Source organism: Manacus vitellinus, unplaced genomic scaffold, assembly GCF_001715985.3.
Source record: "Manacus vitellinus isolate BGI_N305 unplaced genomic scaffold, ASM171598v3 scaffold_3_pilon, whole genome shotgun sequence".
In the NCBI taxonomy this organism is placed as follows: domain Eukaryota; kingdom Metazoa; phylum Chordata; class Aves; order Passeriformes; family Pipridae; genus Manacus; species Manacus vitellinus.
In genome coordinates, this window is record NW_021940535.1 from 2,576,693 (window position 1) to 2,596,222 (window position 19,530).

The following is a 19,530-nucleotide window of genomic DNA, read 5'->3' on the forward strand; positions in this document are numbered from 1 at the left end:
GTCTCCCTCCTCCTTTCAAACACTTTATCTGTGTGGCACTGCATTTTCACTTTTCATTTTATTACCCAGCATCCCTCAGCCACTTTTCTCTAGAGGGAAGGGAAATGCCCCGTTTTGTTTTCCAACCTGTATTTAAACTGAGAATGACGGGAAGCAACAGGCTGGGAAGCAGGAAGAGAAAAGCGAGCAGCTATGAGTAAAGCAACTCGTGCTGATTGCAACCAGGCTCTTCAGATGGATGAAAAAATAACTCCCTCCCCCAAGGAGATATTTTAATAGTTGAAAGCTAAGAACTTAAGTACAAAGGCTTTTGTTTTTATTGACATTGTAAGAAACATTTTTTTCTTTGTTACAAAAAAGCTAAGTGGTTCTGAAAGCAGAAGTACAGTTCATATGTACACAGTGCTACAGACCCTTCAGATCAACCTAAGGCTTGAGAAACATCAGATCATAACTGCAGGTTTATCAAATGAAGACCACTAAGGCCTGTTACAGCTGAACACTATTCCTACCATACATAAATGTATTTACACATTCTCTTTTCTTTTTTCTTTTTTTTTTTTTTAAAAAAGGATTACAAGCTTTATAAAAAAAATTTTTAAAAATTGGAAAAAAAAAAGAACACATTTTTATCTTACACATCTGCAGGACTGACAACAGTGACTGTTCCATAGGAGACATTCCACCAATTCAAGGACAATTACACGTGAATACCAGAGGTTTACAAGACATTTTAGACACTATCAACAGTGGTATGTGCTATTAACTGAATGGCAAGTTCAGCCTCATCAGGAAAATTTGGCAACACATCCTGGTCCCTCTGTTTTACAAGGTCAACGCAAAATAAGGCACATATATTGCGAGAATATAAACACTGCTGTTCAGAAGGATGAGCCACTGCAGAATAGGCGTGGGTGAGCTGACCAGCCATTTCATCGAGGCAGGGGGGGAAGCAATGACTGGAAATGAGCAGCCAGCCGGCATCTTAATGCACGCACCATTTGGGGCCATTCTCCCAGGAGAGAATAACGTCATCTGTCATGTGCATGTATTGGGCCATTCTACTCACCAGCAAAGGCCCTGTGGAAGCTCACTGACTTCCCTGTAAACACACCTTTCCTTCACCTGGGTGTAACTGATGGATAAACTCTCACTGACTACTTCCACTTCATGGAAAGTAAAACTGCCTAGAGAAATACACATGCTTCAGGCAGGCTGAGTGTTACTGATACTTCCAAGGCCAAAAGTAGTGAATATGGAAGAGCCTCTCAGAGCCATTAGAAGTAAAGGTGATTTTAGACTCAGGCTGCAATACTTTAAAAATAGAAAATTCATGATGTTTTGTGCATCTTCTAGTACACTCGGATGAATGGTGGGTTTCCAACAGCTATGACAAAAATCAACTGATGTGCCAGATAAACAAAAGCAAGCTTTGACTCTGTAACAAAGAGCAGTTGTAGAAGGGTGCCAGTAAACATGTCCCACCAATGCTGGTGGGACTTTCCCCAGACTGCCATACACCAAGAAGGAGGTTGACAAGTGAAAGCTGGTGTCCAACATAACAGACCCATGCTCAGAGAGACCAGTCTACCTCATCAAAACAGAACCAAAACCCAGGATAGCTGGGCTATGATGTATTACTACCCTCACAGGTACCAAAACGGGTTCTTTAGCATAAACCAGAAAAGCATGAGACAATACTAAAAACTGAAAAGTGACACATGAACACAAGTGGAACATATGCTTAATGGTGAAAATGACAAACCATTTGTAAAAACTCCCCAGGGACACAGTGGAGTCTCTGGTTCCTCACCTTTGCCAAATCAAACAGGATGCCTTTTTGGAGCATGTGGTTTCTGCCAAGACACACTGTTGGCCCAAGACAGGGCTAAGTGAGTGATAAAGGTTTGTCAAATCCAGGAAGGCAAATTAGCTACTCAAACAGTCCCTTTTAGCCTTGAGCAATATGAATGGCTCCTTCTAAGCTCTGATGGATCACATCTGTTAATAGCTTCCCAGCATCAATTGCACCAGCAAATACAATTATGAACTGGAAAATTGAGTTTAAAAAATAGTTGGGGATGGTTATTTTTTTTTTAAATGTATTGGCTCTATAACAATAAAAGGATTCTCTCCCAAGCCACCTACTCCCAAGCTGGTCATAAGTCTCCTTGCTGAAATTGTTTATAAACATGTACTTGACGGCTTAATAAACAGTCAGTGATTGGTTACCAGGAAGCATCTGAAACATGTCCAGCACAGCCCTTCATGCATCCCTTCATGCCCCAGCAGCAGGGCAGGGGCAAGAGTTGTGTACAGGCAGCAGGTCTCTACAGGGCTGCCTCTGTACAATGAGAGCGCAACAGGGAACAGCTTTGTCATGCTGCAACAGCAAACCCATCATTTGCCATGGTAAACTGTGCCCAACTGCCATGGCAGCCCAGGGATCACTGCAGGAGGGCCGTGATAGTTAGTCAAGGGCAGGGAGGCTGGAAGGGGAACTGGCAAAGGGTAAAGTGCAGAGCAGGGGAATATATGTGCATGAGTCGGGGAGAAAGAAATGCTGGCTAAAGATACAGAGAAAGACAGGAGCTGGATGATGACAAAAGGTGTAGGATATTTACATTTGTCTTGATTTCTGACATCGCAGCTCACACTGCAAATCACTTGGTATGTGCTGTGATAAGCCCAAATACGGCCCCAGCACTGGATTTCTATGTTTTCCTACTGATTTACAGCTTTGTCCTCTGACTCTAACAGCTGTTAACAGATCAGTGTTATCTGACAGCTTCACAGAGGTTCCATTCCTACACATTTTCTCAAATGCCATGCCCTGAATCAGCTGGTATTTCATGGGTTTTTTTACAGTTCAAAAAAAGTGCTATGGCTTTCTAGCCTATGGAAATCACCTTCTGGTGCTATTTCTAATATTGACTGGGCTAAAGTTTATCTGTATTTCAAAATCAACCACACTCCTCCTTCCCACTGTATACCTACTATAGCACCAGCTCCTTACAGACATCAAATCTATGACTGTAAGTGCCTGGACCATTTACATCCCATAGCTGCACTTTCCTATCAGGATTTAACTAAGAAGTCTGCAAGGGCTGGACCTACACACAGCTTCTAGGAGTGAGTGAACATAAACCTTGGTCTGGTGACTGTTTCCCACCCCAACCTGTTTACTCAGGAGCACTGTGTGTTCAGGGGTGCGACATGGAGCCCAGCACAGCCAAAAACATGCTGGAAGAGCTAGTGCTCACAGAGTAAATGCCATTCACCTCTACCAGTGAGTAGCTTCACGACCACAGTGCATTGGTTTCAATTTTTTGCTTGTGCAACTGAGCCTGGGCATTGACCCACTGGTTTGTTTTGAAATTAAATGCATGTGGTGTCACCGAGAGAGAGAGAGATTGGCTTGGTCTTTCTTTGGTTAGAGCATGATGCTAACAGCACCAAGGCCTTGGGTTGCATCCCTGTACGAGTCATTCACTTGGGAGTTGGATTCGATGGTCCTTGTGGGTCCCTTCCAACTCCGAATATTCTGTCATCTATGAATTTTTGCCATTCCCCTTATTCCTCTACTATTTTTAATGATAGTTTAAATTTCTTAATTTTTTAAAGCCTGGACACAGTGGAAAAACACTTAAGATTATCAGATTGCTTGCAATTGCTTTGATTTATTTGGCTAGTCTGAGAACTGGGTTAGCCATTTGTTTTCTACTTCTTTTGCATGACACGACCATGATGCTTTTGAAGCTGTAATTGTGTGCTTTGTCAATGGGCATTTACTTATTTTAAAACATATGATCCATCCATGAAGCCGTATTTGCTAAAAGGGATGTACGACACATTTCTCCTGGCAAAGGAATTGTTACTGTGAATAAGAACCAGTGGCTCAGCAAATTACATCTCAACAATTTGCATTAAAAAAAAAGTCCCCAGTATAGAATACTGCTATTTTGTTATTTTGTTGTATGAAATACTCCATACGACCCTGATCGTATCTCCACAAATGTGGTATGCAATGAGAGGATTATAGATTACACAAGTCACCAAACATACCCATCACTTTATCATCCAGTCATTTAAAAAAGAAAGCTGAAAAACAGAATACCAAATACTGTAAAAGATGAAAGTTGGACTAAAAATAGCTTTCTGGTTCTCTCCTTCCTCTGAAATAGGTCAAACACGACACAATCTCATATCATTATTCAAGGCAGTGACATCTATCTGTGTGTATGTTTACAAAAACCTTAAAACATTCGCTAGGGATCAAAGGGCTGATGGTTTTAGATTTCTTATTTGCTTGAACCTCCCAACTTCTTGTGCTCCATGACTCTAAAACTGCAGCCTAGGGTGCATGGCAGTGCATTTCTAAACTGGTTGTCCACCTCAGTGTGATGTATCCAGTGCATCCAGAGAGGATTTCATCCCTGCCTGCTCACTTCACATTATGCCTGGTTATTTTGTGCCTATATGTTTAAGAGGAAAAGTTGCAACAGTTTTACAAGGTCTTGCTTCGTTTGAGTAATAGAAAATTGCCAAGTCATTTCATCAGACCTTTTTTTACAAAAAAACCCAAAACAAAACAAAAAACATGCACTTCACACGTTTACATTGGTTTACAATTAAAAAACAAAAGAAAAAAAGGAAGCATACAGACATTCAAAAAGGGAGAGAGAAAGCGAGAAAAGAGAGAAAGGGAGGGAATGGGTGTAGCAATACTGATTCAAAACTGAAATGGAAGACAGTTTCTCCCTAGAACACTTTAGGGTTTTCAGAGTCCTTATTCCATAAAAGGAATATACTTGAAACACATCCCATTTAGGTGAGATGAGATTGCTAAAATACATACACAACTAAAAAATACGAGTCTTTTTTTTTCCATCTGTTATCTCCTAAGGGTTTTTTGTTTTTCATGTCTATTGCATAACAGCAAGAAACTTGCTTTCTTCTGCAAGCGAGGTCAACAAAGAGCTCATGTCCCCAATAGCCATGTTGGTTGTGCTTACAGGCATAGCTGGGAATGTAAGAGATGCTCGGGGAGTGGTGAGGCGTGAGGAATTGCGGGAGACATCTTGAATGATACTTGGGCTCAGGGCTTCCGAAATTAAGCTGACATGGTCCCCATCATCTATGATAGCATCAAAATCAATTTGCACACCCTCTAGGCTGTTGCTGTCAATGCTGTCAACTGTGCTTGACACTTGGTTAGCCCCTGGGGAAAGAAGCTCAGATGAGTTTTCAGTTGCAATCCCCTGTAGCAGGCAGTTAGCTTCCGAACCAAAGAAAGAACCTGTTTTCATAGCTTGGTGGCTAAAGCCTGTGGTTTGGTCATACAACTGACCAGAGTAATTCTGCATGTTAGAGCAGAACTGTGACTGACCTTGCATCTCCATCTTAATGGTGTTTACCCTGTATGTCTGGTTGCCATCACCTATGTGTCCTTGCTGTTGTGACAGGTTGTTTCTCAATACGTTTTGCCGTCTGTTGCTGCTGTAATTAGTGCATGACTGGTAACTTTTGGCCACTGGCAAAGCTGAAGGCTGGCTACCAATGGTGTGAGACACTGGTGGACAACTCTGCGATCCTTGATACAGGCTGCTTTGTGAGGTAGGACTAACCTGCCCTAGCATCATTTGACCGGATTGATTGACTCCCTGGTAATGAACACCATCTCCAACTGGTTGGTTTTGCAAATATTCCTGTTCCATCATATTCCTGTTCTGCATCCCATTTGCCATACTGGTGGCTTGATCACTAGATGCCATGGGATGGCTGAAATTCTGCTGGTTCCCACTCACTGGCATGTTACTGATTCTCAGCTTCTGCCCTTGTACTGCCATGCCACAGGAACTGTCTGTTGCCCCAGACATCATTGTTTGCCTGCCAATGCTTTCACTGTAAGGCTTACTGGACTGCATGCTGAAAGAATTACCAGCTACGCTGCCAAGAACCATGTTTTGCTGTAAACTGCAGGAACTATTGTTCTCCACCAGGTTCTGATAGCCATTCTGCTGGGCCATGTTGCTTCTCTCCAGGTTCTGCTGCTGAACCATCATATTGTTATACAGTCTGAAGGCCCGAGCCTGCTGCACTGCTGACCGCTGACTGCATTTCAGCTTTGAAGGAGATAAGTCAGAACTTCCTGAGCTTACTTCATTCCACTGAATGGGTAAGTCGCTCTTATTTGCCTCGGGACCTCCCTGCTGACTGCTCGGTGGAGCGGCTTGGTCAAAGTTGCTGGGGTTGTTGTTTCCTAAAACTGAGCTGTGATGCATTTTGTTGCTGTCTAGGACATTGTTCAACAGGTGGTCGTACGTGCCCTGGTTCTGGGAATTCAGATACTGAACCACGTCATCTGGCAGGAGATCCTCATCATTCAGACTGCCACCTGCTTCCATCGTAGCAGCCTCCAGGGCGACGTTCTCGCTGATGCTTGGAGGACAGGGGGAGCTGAAGCCACGGAAGACACCCCCTTCAGAACGGGTATAGTTCTGAAGAACAAGGTTGCGCTTTTCCACGGATGGAGGCAAAGTAGGAGGGTTAAAGCTATTAAGACTGTTGAAACGCTGGACTCTAGGGACAGAGAGGTTGTCGGAGGCCATTCTTACTGGATCACTGGCTCTCCTTGTGCCATTTCCTAAAGCATCTTGAGACAGAAAATGCCTCCTGCTGTAACCATTTGCCCCACCATCACTACATCTTCTAGGAGCATTCACTGGAGGCAGAGGAGATAATCCTGACTCCTTGCAGTCACCCAAGAGTGCCATCCTTGTTTTGAGGCTCATCCTCTCCATGTTAGGCAGTGGAGTTGGTGGGGGTCCACCAGTAGCTGCTGCATATTTAGCTTTCAGCCTGTATTGCTGGGCTGGGGTGAGGCTGAGAAGACTTGGCAGGTCATCACACTGGCTAGCTTCACTGGAGCGCCGGGAGGCATCCGTCGAGATGGGGTCATAGGAGTCTGCAACGCTTACGTTCTGCGGTCTTCCCTCTGCCTGTGAGGCATCGCTGGACCTCCGGCTAGAGAAGCAAGGTGAGATTCCAGAGGACCTGCGGCTGCTCAGGTAGGCTGAACTGATTGTGCTAGTATTGCTGTCCCTCCTGTTCAGCATATTCAACACAGTGATGTCCGTACTTGAAAGTTCATTCCTGTTTGGCAGAATAGTCATGGATCCTCCTACACTGCAGCTGCTGTTCGACTGGGTACCTGGAGGTAAAATTCACAGTTAAACAAATGGGCATTACCCAGAAACTGGTACAGAAAACAGCCAGTAAAGTAAGTGCAGTATAGAGGAAGAGCCTGCATCATCACAGCAAATCATAGCAGTGCTCCTTCTTGAAAGAAGTAGGGATAAAAACTGTATCTTTAGGTTAAAAGCTAATTCAGAGACTCAAGGGTAACATAATAAAATTTATAGGCCATAGCCACAAACTGTCATCAGCTGGTGGAGTACTCCAGCCTGCAGTGCAGCTATGCTGACTGATGTGCCAGAAGGACACATTTTTAAGAAAGCTTTTTATAGGCAAAATATAATTAAACAGGCATTTGCATGGAATGTCAAAATACACAAATTGGAGGCTATTCAAGGTCATTCCTAAGACTTCTTGAAATATTCTTGAAATAACTCCTAACAACTGCAAAACATCTTTTCTGGTTTCCTTGTTTTGTTTTGTTTTTAAGTAAACAGAATACATTTCTCAATTTTACATAGCTTTTTTCGATTGAATGCATCTCAGAAAATGTGGGCTGTCACTGCTGGGTGGAGTGCAGAAACCTACGGGCATACTGTAGGCAATGTAGAGGCAGCAGGGACATCCGTTTTGGTCATGAGCAGCTCTCTGTAAAAAAACAACTATGGGTCTTCAGAGTTCAATCTTGCCTTGCTCCCATTCATGGATATCTGCCCTTTGCAGCAGTAGTATCTGTAGTAGCATATGTACAATAGTATCTATATATATGATTTCTTCTATGTATCAGAACAGGTTACTTAAAGAGAAGCCCAACACTTGTCTGCAAAGGGTGCCTTGCACAGGCCTCAATGGAAAGACTTTTGTACAATAAATTGGCCAGTATTTGTTTTGTCTACCTTGCCTCAAAACAGCACAGGATTATGATTACCTTGGGTCTAAACCTTTAACTGTAGGGAATATAGCAATACTTAAAAATATGATGAGTGACTCCCTTGCTAACTCCTGTTCTGTAAAACATGGGACTATCAGACTTCTCTGAGGGCAGGTAGCAGGACTTGCAATCAGGAGATAAACAGAAAGTGATCAATTTACAAACCATTTCACAGCTGATGAGCTTCCTAAACTGTGCAACTCTTGCAAGGTTGCAAGACTGAGCTAGCAAGCAAGAAATTAAGGACAAAAAGTATTATCACTCTTCTTATGTGTATCTCACCATTTCCTATGAGAGGCGGCAAGGTTGGGGCTTTGGAAGGTGGAACGGGGTTCAGTCTTGGAAGCATTCCATTAACTTGTTTCAACCTTTCTAATTTCACTTGCTCCATCCATTTGGTCCCTGTCATATTCCTCCTGGCCTGTAAGCCAAGTGCTGTGGTGGCTGTGGAAATGGTAGAGTCCATGATTGGGGTTTCATCGATGACACTGAGGTCTCCTACACTACCACCACCGGTCAGAGTAAGCTCGATCCCATTGTTGGAATAGTTGCTGATGGGGGACTGTTCGCTGCTGCATGTAGACTGACCACCAGGGCTTGGCTGAGATGTCTGTTGGAGAGAAGAAACAAACGAAAGTGAGGATTATGCAAACTGTTAACCAGAGCACTCGCACTAACTGAGGGTCTAAATGGAGCCAAAGAAAACTAAATACACAGAAAACTTTAGCATTAAATTGTAACAGTGGTTGTTCTTAAAGAGGTTTTCTACATATTGATTTTAACTGCAGTGAATGGCATTGCAAAACACAGACTAAAATCCCCTTTAATACCTTGCTGATAGCATAAATTGTATCTCCATGAGAACTTATCTGAATTATTCCCATAGCTGCTTCTATAATTTCTTGTCATTCATGAGCACATATGGATAGATACTCTACTTTGGGTATGTGTTGTTCCTGACTGAAGCTGCAGCTCAATAAACCAAACCAGAACTCAGACATGTTATGAGGTCCTAATTTACACTGCTAGGCTTGCAAGCAAACAAACAAACAAGACTCCAACAACACTGGAATTTGGTTTTTTCTTTTAATTAGACTTGTGGCCAAAGAATGTAAGTATTTTCCAGGCTTAAGGCTCATTGTTACACGCAGTGGTTGGCCTGAAATGTTGGCATGTGATAAAACAGGGACAAAGCATCACTGTAAATAATACTGTATCATATTCTCAGCATCTCATGACCTTAGCAGAACTCAGGCCTAACTTATACCTCCTCTTATACCTAACTTACACTACCTTGCCCTGAATCAAGAAGGCTGATCTACTGAATCAAATCTTTGTTTCATTAGAATTTAAGATTTTAAATGCAAGAATTTAAGTAGACAGTACAGGCTGCTAATCCACCACAATATGCCTTCTTTCTTAACAGTGTTCCCTGCTGCTCTAGAAGAACTCTTGCTGAGGGGAAACACGGGCTAGATTTACTTTTTATAAAGTTCTCATAAAAGAATGGGAAAATTGACAAACTGACAGACAAAACACAGAAAAGACAGACAGAAGTCTCTAGACTTAATATCTCCTTGTAAGGTTCTATCAGTGTGATCACAGATTAGTGGGGTATGCAGTATCATCTCGCTCCCAAGAACAGTTTCATGTAAGTATTTAACTTCTAGGGTTTCTGATGTGGGTTTTTAATTTTTTTTCTGCCACGTCATGATTTTTATGCACATTTTATTGACAAATGCTAGCTAGAATTTCTGAAGCAGCAGTGATGGCTCTCACTTTTAACATCAGTGAATGAAGATTCATGGCACTACTGTAGCTTCATACGCCCCTGAGGAGTCCATTCAGATGCAATAACCATTTTATTATTTCTAACTTGAACGATGATACTTAGAATTTATGAGGCCACACTGAGCAAGTTCATTTCCAAATCCTGCCCATAGCAGATTTGGTGACAACAACAGAAAACACAGTCACTATAGAGAAGAAAGTTTGTGCTTCTGGACAATAGCTCCATGCCATATGGCAGAACAGTAACAGTGGTCAGAAGCCTGTTCTTGTAGCCACATGTCAAGATCATAGTGAAGTAGGGTACAGAAATAAGAGCTGTATTATGGGGAACATGCATTTCTAGATGTGCAATACAGAAAAAAAAAAAAAGGATGTCTCATCTAGAAGGGAAGGTACAAAGATTACAAAGATATTCCTGAAGACATTTCACCAACATAAGCCAGATTTTTCAGATGTCAAGTGTTGCAAAATGCTCACAGGACATTTCAATTGGGAATGCGCTTGATGGATTGCACATTACTAAATAAAGGAATGATTGAACAACAGGCAGAAGGCTAAACTAAAAACATAAATAATGTTGCAATAAGAAAAACAGCAGAAAAGTTAAAATGCCCTCACCTTATTACCCACTGTCCTTAGGAAGTTAGAATAAGACATTTAAGAGCATTAGACAGAAAAGACATTGGATTAGTTGAAAACCAGAAAATATATCTTAATTCATATACACAATGAAAAGCAAGAAATACAGAATTATTTTTAAAATATAATTTTCAGCGAGAAATATTTAATAATACGTAAGCTATCGGCATTAGTAACTCTCCCGTTAATTTTATTCATGCTAAAACTGTCTATGTGCAACACGCCTCAATAATGCTAGACATTTACCTAGCTAAGCAAAAGAGGAATGGATTTTGTAATCTAAGGGAGTTATCATCAAAGATGGCAGAGTTAAGCAGGAGTTAACTCTGGGCCCTTGGAAGTTTCTGAATTCAGGGTTAATACTGAACAGTTTGGGCATGAGCCTTAGGCATAACATAGCAGTAACTCATATTTCAATGAGTAATCATTTTGAATTGCAGCGTGATTAACAGTATGAGCAGAATTTGGGCTCATATTTGTACTCCCCAAGGGTTGGATACAGATGAATCGTAGACCCAGATGGAGAAGAGGATGGAGTGACTGTCTTTGAGAGTATTAACACTTGTAAAGAGGGCAGTAGGCACATGAAATGCAGGCAAATGGAAAAACTTCTACATTTAAGACAGCATCTAAAAAAATGGAATATGGTCCTTGCAACAGTTTAGTGCAATATGTTAAGGTAAACCAGAGGAGACCTGCAGACATTCTTAATTCAACTTTAGTTAAACTTGGATTAGGTTAATTTGGTTAAATTAACAGAAAGGGTTACATCACAACAGAGATCAAATGTTATCCAGAAATGCCCTCCTGCTGTTTAAGAAAGCCAATTTATCCTGCTTCAGTTTGATCCATGACTGAACAACCTCAAGCCCTGATTATAAAATCTGATTGCTTCCCCAGGTTTTCCATAAATTATCATCATAAATATCATCATTTTAGTCTTTTGGATTTTTTTGGGTTTGTTTTCTTTTTCATTCTGGCTGTGACCCTGCAAGATTCACATTTGCCTTCTTTCTTCTGTAAACAGAAGAGTGGAAAAAATGCTTTTTTAAAAATGAAAAATGTGATTTTCTCATACTATGCTTATTCCAGAAGATGGAGCTTTATAAGAGAAACAATTATTGTGAGAGTTGCCAACACTGCACATACTGCATACTGCACAAACTAGATGTAATCTTTTTATTCGCTATTTCTTAGGCTTTCAAAACATTTTACAATGTAAACAAAAAAGAAAACCTCACAAAACCTAGCCTTGTGAGCTAGAGTTTACAGGCTTGAGCATTTCATAAAGGGGCTATTAACTGGTTGCAAGAAGAAAAACGGTAAAGGGAGTGGCACGGTGTATTGCATACCATTGGTTTTTCTGACTTGACCGCTTTCACTTGGAGGCATTCTTCACGCTTTGAGGTAGTGTTGCTGAGGTCCTTCTGCTCACCAATTGCACCCTGAGTCTGATGGCCTGGTGACCGGGTCTGAGAGTGGCTGCCTGGGTCTCTTGGTGGCGGAGGCCTTGGGTGGATATCTCCCCGCTGCTTCTTGGTGACGTGTGCCTCTGGGCCATGCACGGTCTTCACGTGTTTCCGGAGAGAACTGGGGTCTGTGTAGCGCTTTGTGCAGCCTGGTATCTTGCAAACATATGGTTTCTGACAAGACATGAAAAACACTTAAATTAAATTTAATTCCATGTGAGACTCCTGAAAACTCCTTGGAGCGCAGCTGATGTTAAAGTTATACACTTTCACAGGGAATTTGTTACTAATTTATGGTCTCTACAGTGACCTAATCATAGAATGGTTTGGGCTGGAAGGGACCTTAGAGATCTTCTAGTTCCAACCCTCCTGTCATGGGCAGGGATACCTTGCACTATACCAGGTTGCTCAAAGCCACATTCAAACCTGACCTGGAACACTTACAGGGATGAGGTATCCACAGCTTCTCAGGGTAACCAGTGCCACTGTTTCACTACTCCCACAGTAAAAAATTTCTTTTTTATTTATATCTAGTCTAAATCTATGCTCTTCTAGTTTAAAACCATTACCCCTTGTCCTATCAAATTGTGACTGCACGTAGTGAAACCCATTAATTTCCCTTGATTTAGAAGGTACCCATTAATGCTGCATAGTTGACAGAGGACAGAGTCTCTCTCTGATACAAACTGGCAAAGCTTTCACTTAGCTTAACAGAAGAGTCAACATAGCTATGGCAATTTATGAAGACTGGACTAATTTTCTTTTGCTGTCCATTGCCCTCAGCAGTTTGATAGCGCTTCTAGTATGCCTAGTACCTACTACTTGACATTCAGAGGCAAACAGCCCCCTTCAAAAGATGCTGGGACATTTGTTCAGGCAGAATTTACTGAGGAAGCATTTTTTTCCTAGCTCCTTCAGATAATCAATATGAAGTCAAAGTATAAGATAAGTAACACGAGCATTTTCACTTTGCTGCAATATATGCACTAGTACTATTACTAGCATATATTGCACTAGTACTATCACTGCTACTAGCATAACTGATCACTCGTTTTTATTAAAAACCATATCCTTTGTCTGTGAATTTCTATACTTCACTAAGCAATGTAGAATAAAGTAAATTCACTGTGTTATAATTTAACAAAGCCTTTGTTCTTGTATTATGAGAGGATTAGAGAGAAGAGTTGAGCACTTCCTAAATCCTTTAATTGCCTCAGGAAGCAAAGTATTGTTCACTCACTTTTATTACTGAATTGTTTCCAAGAAACTACTATTTTAAAGTTTTTTTCATACTAGCCCTCAAGATATAAAAAAGACTCTCATGCAGAGTTCCTCAAAGCAGTTTTCTGTCTGCTTATACATGGCACTGTGGAGCCTTTGACAAATGTAGCTTCTTCATAGCCATCTAAGCCTGAGCCTGCTTCCACTGACACCAGTGGAAAAAAAACTCCCATTGACTTGAACAGGAGTAAAAATGAACAATGTAAAGTTGATGCTGAGCTACTGAGGCAGGTTTTCGCAAGATGCTACAGAAGTACAAGTCACTTAGCGCTCTTCTACATGTGCAAGGCATATCAAGATATGTCAGCTGTTTTTAAAGCTCTCTGTATTACCTACATACAACCAAAATGGCACTGCAAGCAAGTGCTGAAATTTGGTCTGTGCTTTTCATGGTATTGATGGCACTCCACCAGTATACATTGCCCTAGAAGATTAGCCTGTATCAGTGTGAAGTAACAGTGAAGGAAATGTGGGTGCACCTACCAGAAACGATGTGCAGAATAAAATATTTCTTGGTGACTTACTGTTAGACACGAAATTCTGATCTTAAAACAGAGGCAGTACAGGTCATATTGTTAAGTTTGAGAAGATCTGACTCATCAACTAGGCAATGCACAGACTGGTTCAGAGTGAATGAAAAAAAAGCTCAGTCAGCTACTGGCAAGACTTGATGAGCTTCCTTGGTGACACCTTGCACCTTGGTGACAATTTGCAAAATCACTGCAGGTCTTCAGTGCAGTTGTTAGTTGGGCTGCTGAGAGCACACAGGGCAGAGACAGGGCAAACTCAGAAATGTGTAATGCTCTCTGCTTCCCTTGTGACTGAAAAGATGCTGCAGGGAACCAGGGGACTGGAAGAAGATGAATGCTCCCAGGAGATCTGCCAGCCCTAGTGCATGCCTGTGACAGAACTGACAGACAGCCAGGGAAGGATACAAGCCTTTTGGAAATGGATATAGCTGCTATCGTATGTCCTGACCTTCCAATACTCCTAGATTTAGGCTAGAAGTGAAGCAGTATAGGGACAGGTCAAGGAGGAGAGACTGAATTCTGAGATGGGATGTTGAGATGATGTGGCTCCTTCTGTAACCTGAAATGGGGCAATAAAACAGGGACAATGCAAGAAGATGGTGTGACTCCTGAAAGAGGAGCCAGTAGTAACAGGAAACACACAGTATTAAAGAGGTGTTACACAGAGAGTTTGGGAAACAGCTGTGACTGCCACAGCTGGTTTGTTTAAGAAAGATCAAATTCCCTGTACTGCATTCCTAGTCCATCAGGATGGAAAAAGAGAGTGAAAGAGCCCAGAGAAAAGGAAAAGATAGAAGTCAGAATTTATAGGGCAACCCAACTTTCCAAACACTGGAGAACATGACTGTGCAGCAGCCCATAGGATGCTGTGAGATGCTGGGGAAGCTGCATCCCAGCAGACGTCTGGTGTCACCACCCACAGAGGCACTTATAAAAAAAACCCATGGCCTCTCCAGGTGTGTATGACACATTGTGCTGCTAAGAGCCATCTAGAACTTACATTTCTTTCAGGTTGATGAGGGTTTCTATGCCTGTCCTCTGCAATACATTGCTATGACCACACTGTAAGTCTCTTCACTGACAAATCTTATTATTAACATTTTGGAGCTGTGCTTACTTACCTCATTGGAATGAGTCCTGTTTTGGTGCTTGGCCCTGTCAGATGCATTGGAGAAAGCTTTGTTGCAGCCTTCGTGTTCGCACACGTATGGTTTCTCTCCAGTGTGAGATCTCAAGTGCGTTTTCAAGTTTTCTAGTCTGGAGTAGGCCTTTGTACAACCTTCAAACTGCATACAAGAAATAAATCTGAATTAATTTTAAACTCTGGACTTGCAGAAAATGGTAAAATCTGACTTATACAAGTTTAGAAACTTTTCAAGCCTTCATAACCTTGTCCAATGTAGTTTTGAGTTGGCAGATTTTAATTTACTCAGGTAAACTCTGCCACAGCTCAAGTTAAAATGCTTTCAACATTATGTAAAACTTCTCTTGCAGGAGAGCACAGTATTTGTGTACTAAGACAGAAATCCACTGCAAAGTCATTAGGAGGCTGGTGGCCAGCAATAATATCCAGCTCTTTAGGAGAAAGGGATTTTAAATAATTATGTAAACTGAACTCTATTTCATAATGCCTTTTAGGGCTTCTTTGTACTTTAAACTTAAGGAAGTGGGCCAAATTATCCAGTGAATCCCTCCCTCCTCAAGTTCTTGTCAGATGATGAAGCAGATATGGTAGTCTCTTCCCCACAGGTGCCTGACAGACAAGAGTTCAGGGAGTGCATTACCTGTACTGCTCTGTTCTCTGCACAGCCCCAGCTCCCCTGTCCAAGCCTAGAGCTCAGACCATTTACTCACAGTGCATTTGTGTGGCTTTTCCCCTGTATGTCTCCTCATGTGGACCACCAGCATATATTGGGCTTTGAATGGTTTCTGCTCCCGGGAACAGTCCAGCCATCGGCACACAAACTCCTTCTTCTCCCCATGTATATGGTCATTGTTGATGTGCTGTTCGGGTAAAAAAGATATTACAGTTTAACAGAAATGTAACAGCAGCAGCAGCCTTACTGTAACTTTACATTGGAAGAGCACTGGATACTCAGGTGTGAACCAGGACCCTGCAGCACTGAAAGAGTAAGAGGGTCATCTGCACTCCCAAGTGATCACAGGGTTCAAATTATAGATACCACTGGAAGTCTGCTAAGGCCCATGAATCTGTTCCTACTGACATCAAGAGGCTTTGGATGGGGCCTCAGGGATACAGGTTGATAAATGAATCTTAGATAATCTTATGCACAGTTCCACTTGAGCGACTCATTGAGTACTGTTTTCTTAGCGCAGGGAAGCCTTACTTAAGAGCCCTTCAACATAAACCAGGTTTTCAAAATCAGGCCTCTAAAAACACATCCTCCAACCTGAAAAATCAGCAGAACTGCTAAACCAAGTTTCCACCCAAAATTTTAACTCACTCTCCTTTACCCATATTTTCTTTCAGTAAATGTACTGGGGTAATGTACAGATTGTGGCAGGGAAAACAAACTCCTACACACTGTGAAAAGAAGCTCTGAGCACCAAAGCACATATCAAGCCAGCTTTTGCCATTGCCAAGTCTATCTCTGAAAGTCTCAGGGAGGGACAGTCATCTTGCTGTGGTCAATGTCATCCACATGAATGTATCCAGAGGCAGGACAGGGCTCTGTACCTTGTACTCTTCCATAGAAGTAGTTTGCTCTTCTCCTTTCAGTCAGATCCAGTTCAGGAGAGCATTTGAATACGGATTTAGTTCACTCTGACTGTATTTCTGAGAAGAACCGGTCAGATGAAGCAGGGTCAGCCGCAAAATTGGTTTGGTTTTTTAAAAGGTTTGACTGCTTAAACTTTTTTTGCACAGCTTCAGAACACAACAAAAAAGAAAACTACACCAGGACTTCCACAGTTTTTTTCCAGTAGGAACTACCTGACTCATCCTCCCGGACTCTTGGAGAAACCCTTCCCCTCTACCATACTTCCTCTCTGTGCCACTAGATGGCCGCATTTCTCAGCGAATGAGCTTACTCCCACTAAAGTACTAGACAAAACCCTTCCAGAGTTTATATTTGATTACAGCACAGGGATGAAATCTGTATCTATTCCATAATGGGCTCACAGAAAATTCCAGCCCCACGGAATCTCAGTAATTCATAGAACACAAAGAAGAAAATCTGAATCTTCTCTAAAGTCTTGAAATCAATCAGAAAACCAAATAAAATCACTTATGTTCATAATTATGCACCATTGCCATGGCAAATAGAAGTACATTGCCCATAAAAGATGACAGCTCTTTTTCTTTTTCTGAAACTTTATTGTCATTTCTGAAAAGTTGTGACGGGGTGCAGAATGCATGAATAGAGCAGATGTACTGGACAAAATACAACCTGTAATGTGCAGGAGTTTATGTTTCAAGTGCAGATCTCTCATCCATTCATACTACACAAGCCTGTACCAGAAGCACACACACGCCCTGCGCTGTGAAATGGCATCAAAAGAGTACAGTGATGTTAATGTGTACTCTTTTCTTGAAAGAGAAAGAAGTAAGAGGACAAAACTCAATGCATTCAAGTAATTCTTGACCAAATCTCTCCATAAACATTATGGACTGTGTATTACTTGGTTAAACCAACACAGCCACAAGAGGGATGAAACTGAGTGTGTGACACAGGCTTTCTATTTGATACAAAACCCTCAAAGCTGGTTCAATCAGTTCAGAACAGCACCTCCTTTTACCTCCTGCTGTGTGGACACTCAGGCACCATGGAGGCTCTTTCAGAGAAATTCTTTATAGGACGGTTTTTCTTTTTGTCCTTGAAAATGATCTTGTTCCTTGCCCTCCAGACCTCTAGTCTTTAGCAGCTGACCTTTCTCATGGGCATAAAACTCCTTTCCTCACTTCCTCCCCAATCCAGAAGCTAACAAAACTGGCCAACAGTGGTGACTTGATCATTTGCCTCTCTCCATCACTCCACTGTCTCACCTGCCAAGTATCTTGCGATAAAGCTCTGGTCTTTCACAACTGTGTCCCTCCATACTCATTTGCCCTGCTCTCTTATCCTGTTAATCCTTTCCTACTCCCTCTGCTCTTTCTACAGTCAAACCCTCTTTGTGCTGTTTTTCCTCACTGCTTTGATGCTCCAAGTGGCCCCTGAGATCTCACCTGCAAATCCATCTCATTCTCATTCAACCCCTCTGAGGATCCTCACCTTTAGGGGAAGCCTGGAAGAAATGAGCCCATGATCTGCTAACATGGGTAATTTATTTAGCTCTCAGGTAAGAAGCTCAATTGCTTTTTGCAGAGGGGTGATACTTAAGCAGACCTAGAAATGTGCCCAAATATTGAAAGGCTGGTCTGGAAGACACTTGCTAGACATAAAATCAGCACAAGAGGCCAACTGCAGAAACTAGCAGTGCTCTCAGGTAAGGTAATTTACAGTATTTGTAATTCTGAGCATATAGGATCAGATTCGAACACCCTCACTCGCCTAAGTTATGATGTGAAAACTTATCAGTCATTGGCTATGGACATGTAGGCAGAACTACACAAACACAAACCAGAAACTAAATCTACACTGGGATTTTTTACCATTATAATTTGGCAGAAGGAATGTGCAGTATTTGTGACATATTTAAAGGAAGAGGGAGGTCTTTTTGTGCAAACAACAACAATTAGAAAAGTTCAGAAGTTTGTGAACTCTGGCATTCACGTTCTTTGACTCAGATAATTACCTTTGGATTTTGTACAGTGTTTTTGGCTCCCTGGTCTCTATTATAAGAGGGAATGAACAGTTTTGAGCTTGTAAAACAAAGAACAGTCAGGAATAAGAGTATTATGCAAAGCAGAAGCTTTGGTACAGTACAATAAGGATTTAGAGGGTTTCAATTTATAATCTGTTTGTAACCTTATTACACCCATGAAATGTCACATTCCAGGGACTAGATCAGAAGGATTTTTTTTCCTGGTGAAATTGAATTTTGATGCAGTTTCAGGGTGTGAAAAGGCTTTTCTTTTAATTTTGTGGGCCCAAACCTGCAAGTTTTACTTACGTTCGTAATCCTTATTACAGTAAATAGGCGCATGAAAGCCAATGATATTACTCCCTAGTGTCAGGTTTGCTAACACAAGGCTCTGAAGCACCAGCTCTGTCTTATTAAGAATTTCTGACCTGAAAAAGAGCCCCCATTAAAAGCTGGAATTCCACAAGCTATTTCCCATTGCTCACAGCTCCAAAAAGCTGCTAAACAGGGGTCATTTGCAGAATATCAGTCACTTTCATGCCACTTCAATGCTCATTACCAAACCTCGGTTTCTCCTGGCTCATATTCTTTTCTTTAAAAAATGTTATTATCATCCAGCTCCAAAATACCCTAAAATGAACAGAGGGAACTGACCTAAATAGTGATTTTGGTCTCAGAAAGAAAGACCTGGTTTTGAAGGAGGAAGCTCTGAGATGGATTTCAATTCCAGAACATAAGCCCCTACCAAACTAATTGAAGTCAAGGCTGAAGTTTGCTTGTCAACTCTACTAGGCAAGTTCAAAAAACAGAGATAATGGGAAGCTCAAACCACAGTATCCCAGAAGCATAAATACTTACATGGTAAGAAATACTACTGAAAAAGGGAACACCTCAAATCATGCATGTTGTCATATAATCCATATCCACT

General features: G+C 41.6%; 1 protein-coding gene across 3 annotated transcripts in view; it reads right to left on the bottom strand.

The window, feature by feature from the left end:
- Positions 1-294: 294 nt before the first annotated feature.
- GLI3 (GLI family zinc finger 3) overlaps positions 295-19,530 on the bottom strand; it is a 210,545-nt gene continuing 191,309 nt past the window's right edge. For all 3 annotated transcript variants that reach the window (XM_018075744.1, XM_018075746.1, XM_018075745.1), the window contains 5 exons: positions 15,693-15,842; positions 14,960-15,124; positions 11,911-12,201; positions 8,411-8,738; positions 295-7,213 (listed from right to left, as the gene is read on the bottom strand). In XM_018075744.1, the coding sequence (XP_017931233.1) occupies positions 4,926-7,213; positions 8,411-8,738; positions 11,911-12,201; positions 14,960-15,124; positions 15,693-15,842 (3,222 nt within the window). In that variant the 3' untranslated portion in view covers positions 295-4,925. The remainder of the gene's footprint in view (positions 7,214-8,410; positions 8,739-11,910; positions 12,202-14,959; positions 15,125-15,692; positions 15,843-19,530) is intronic.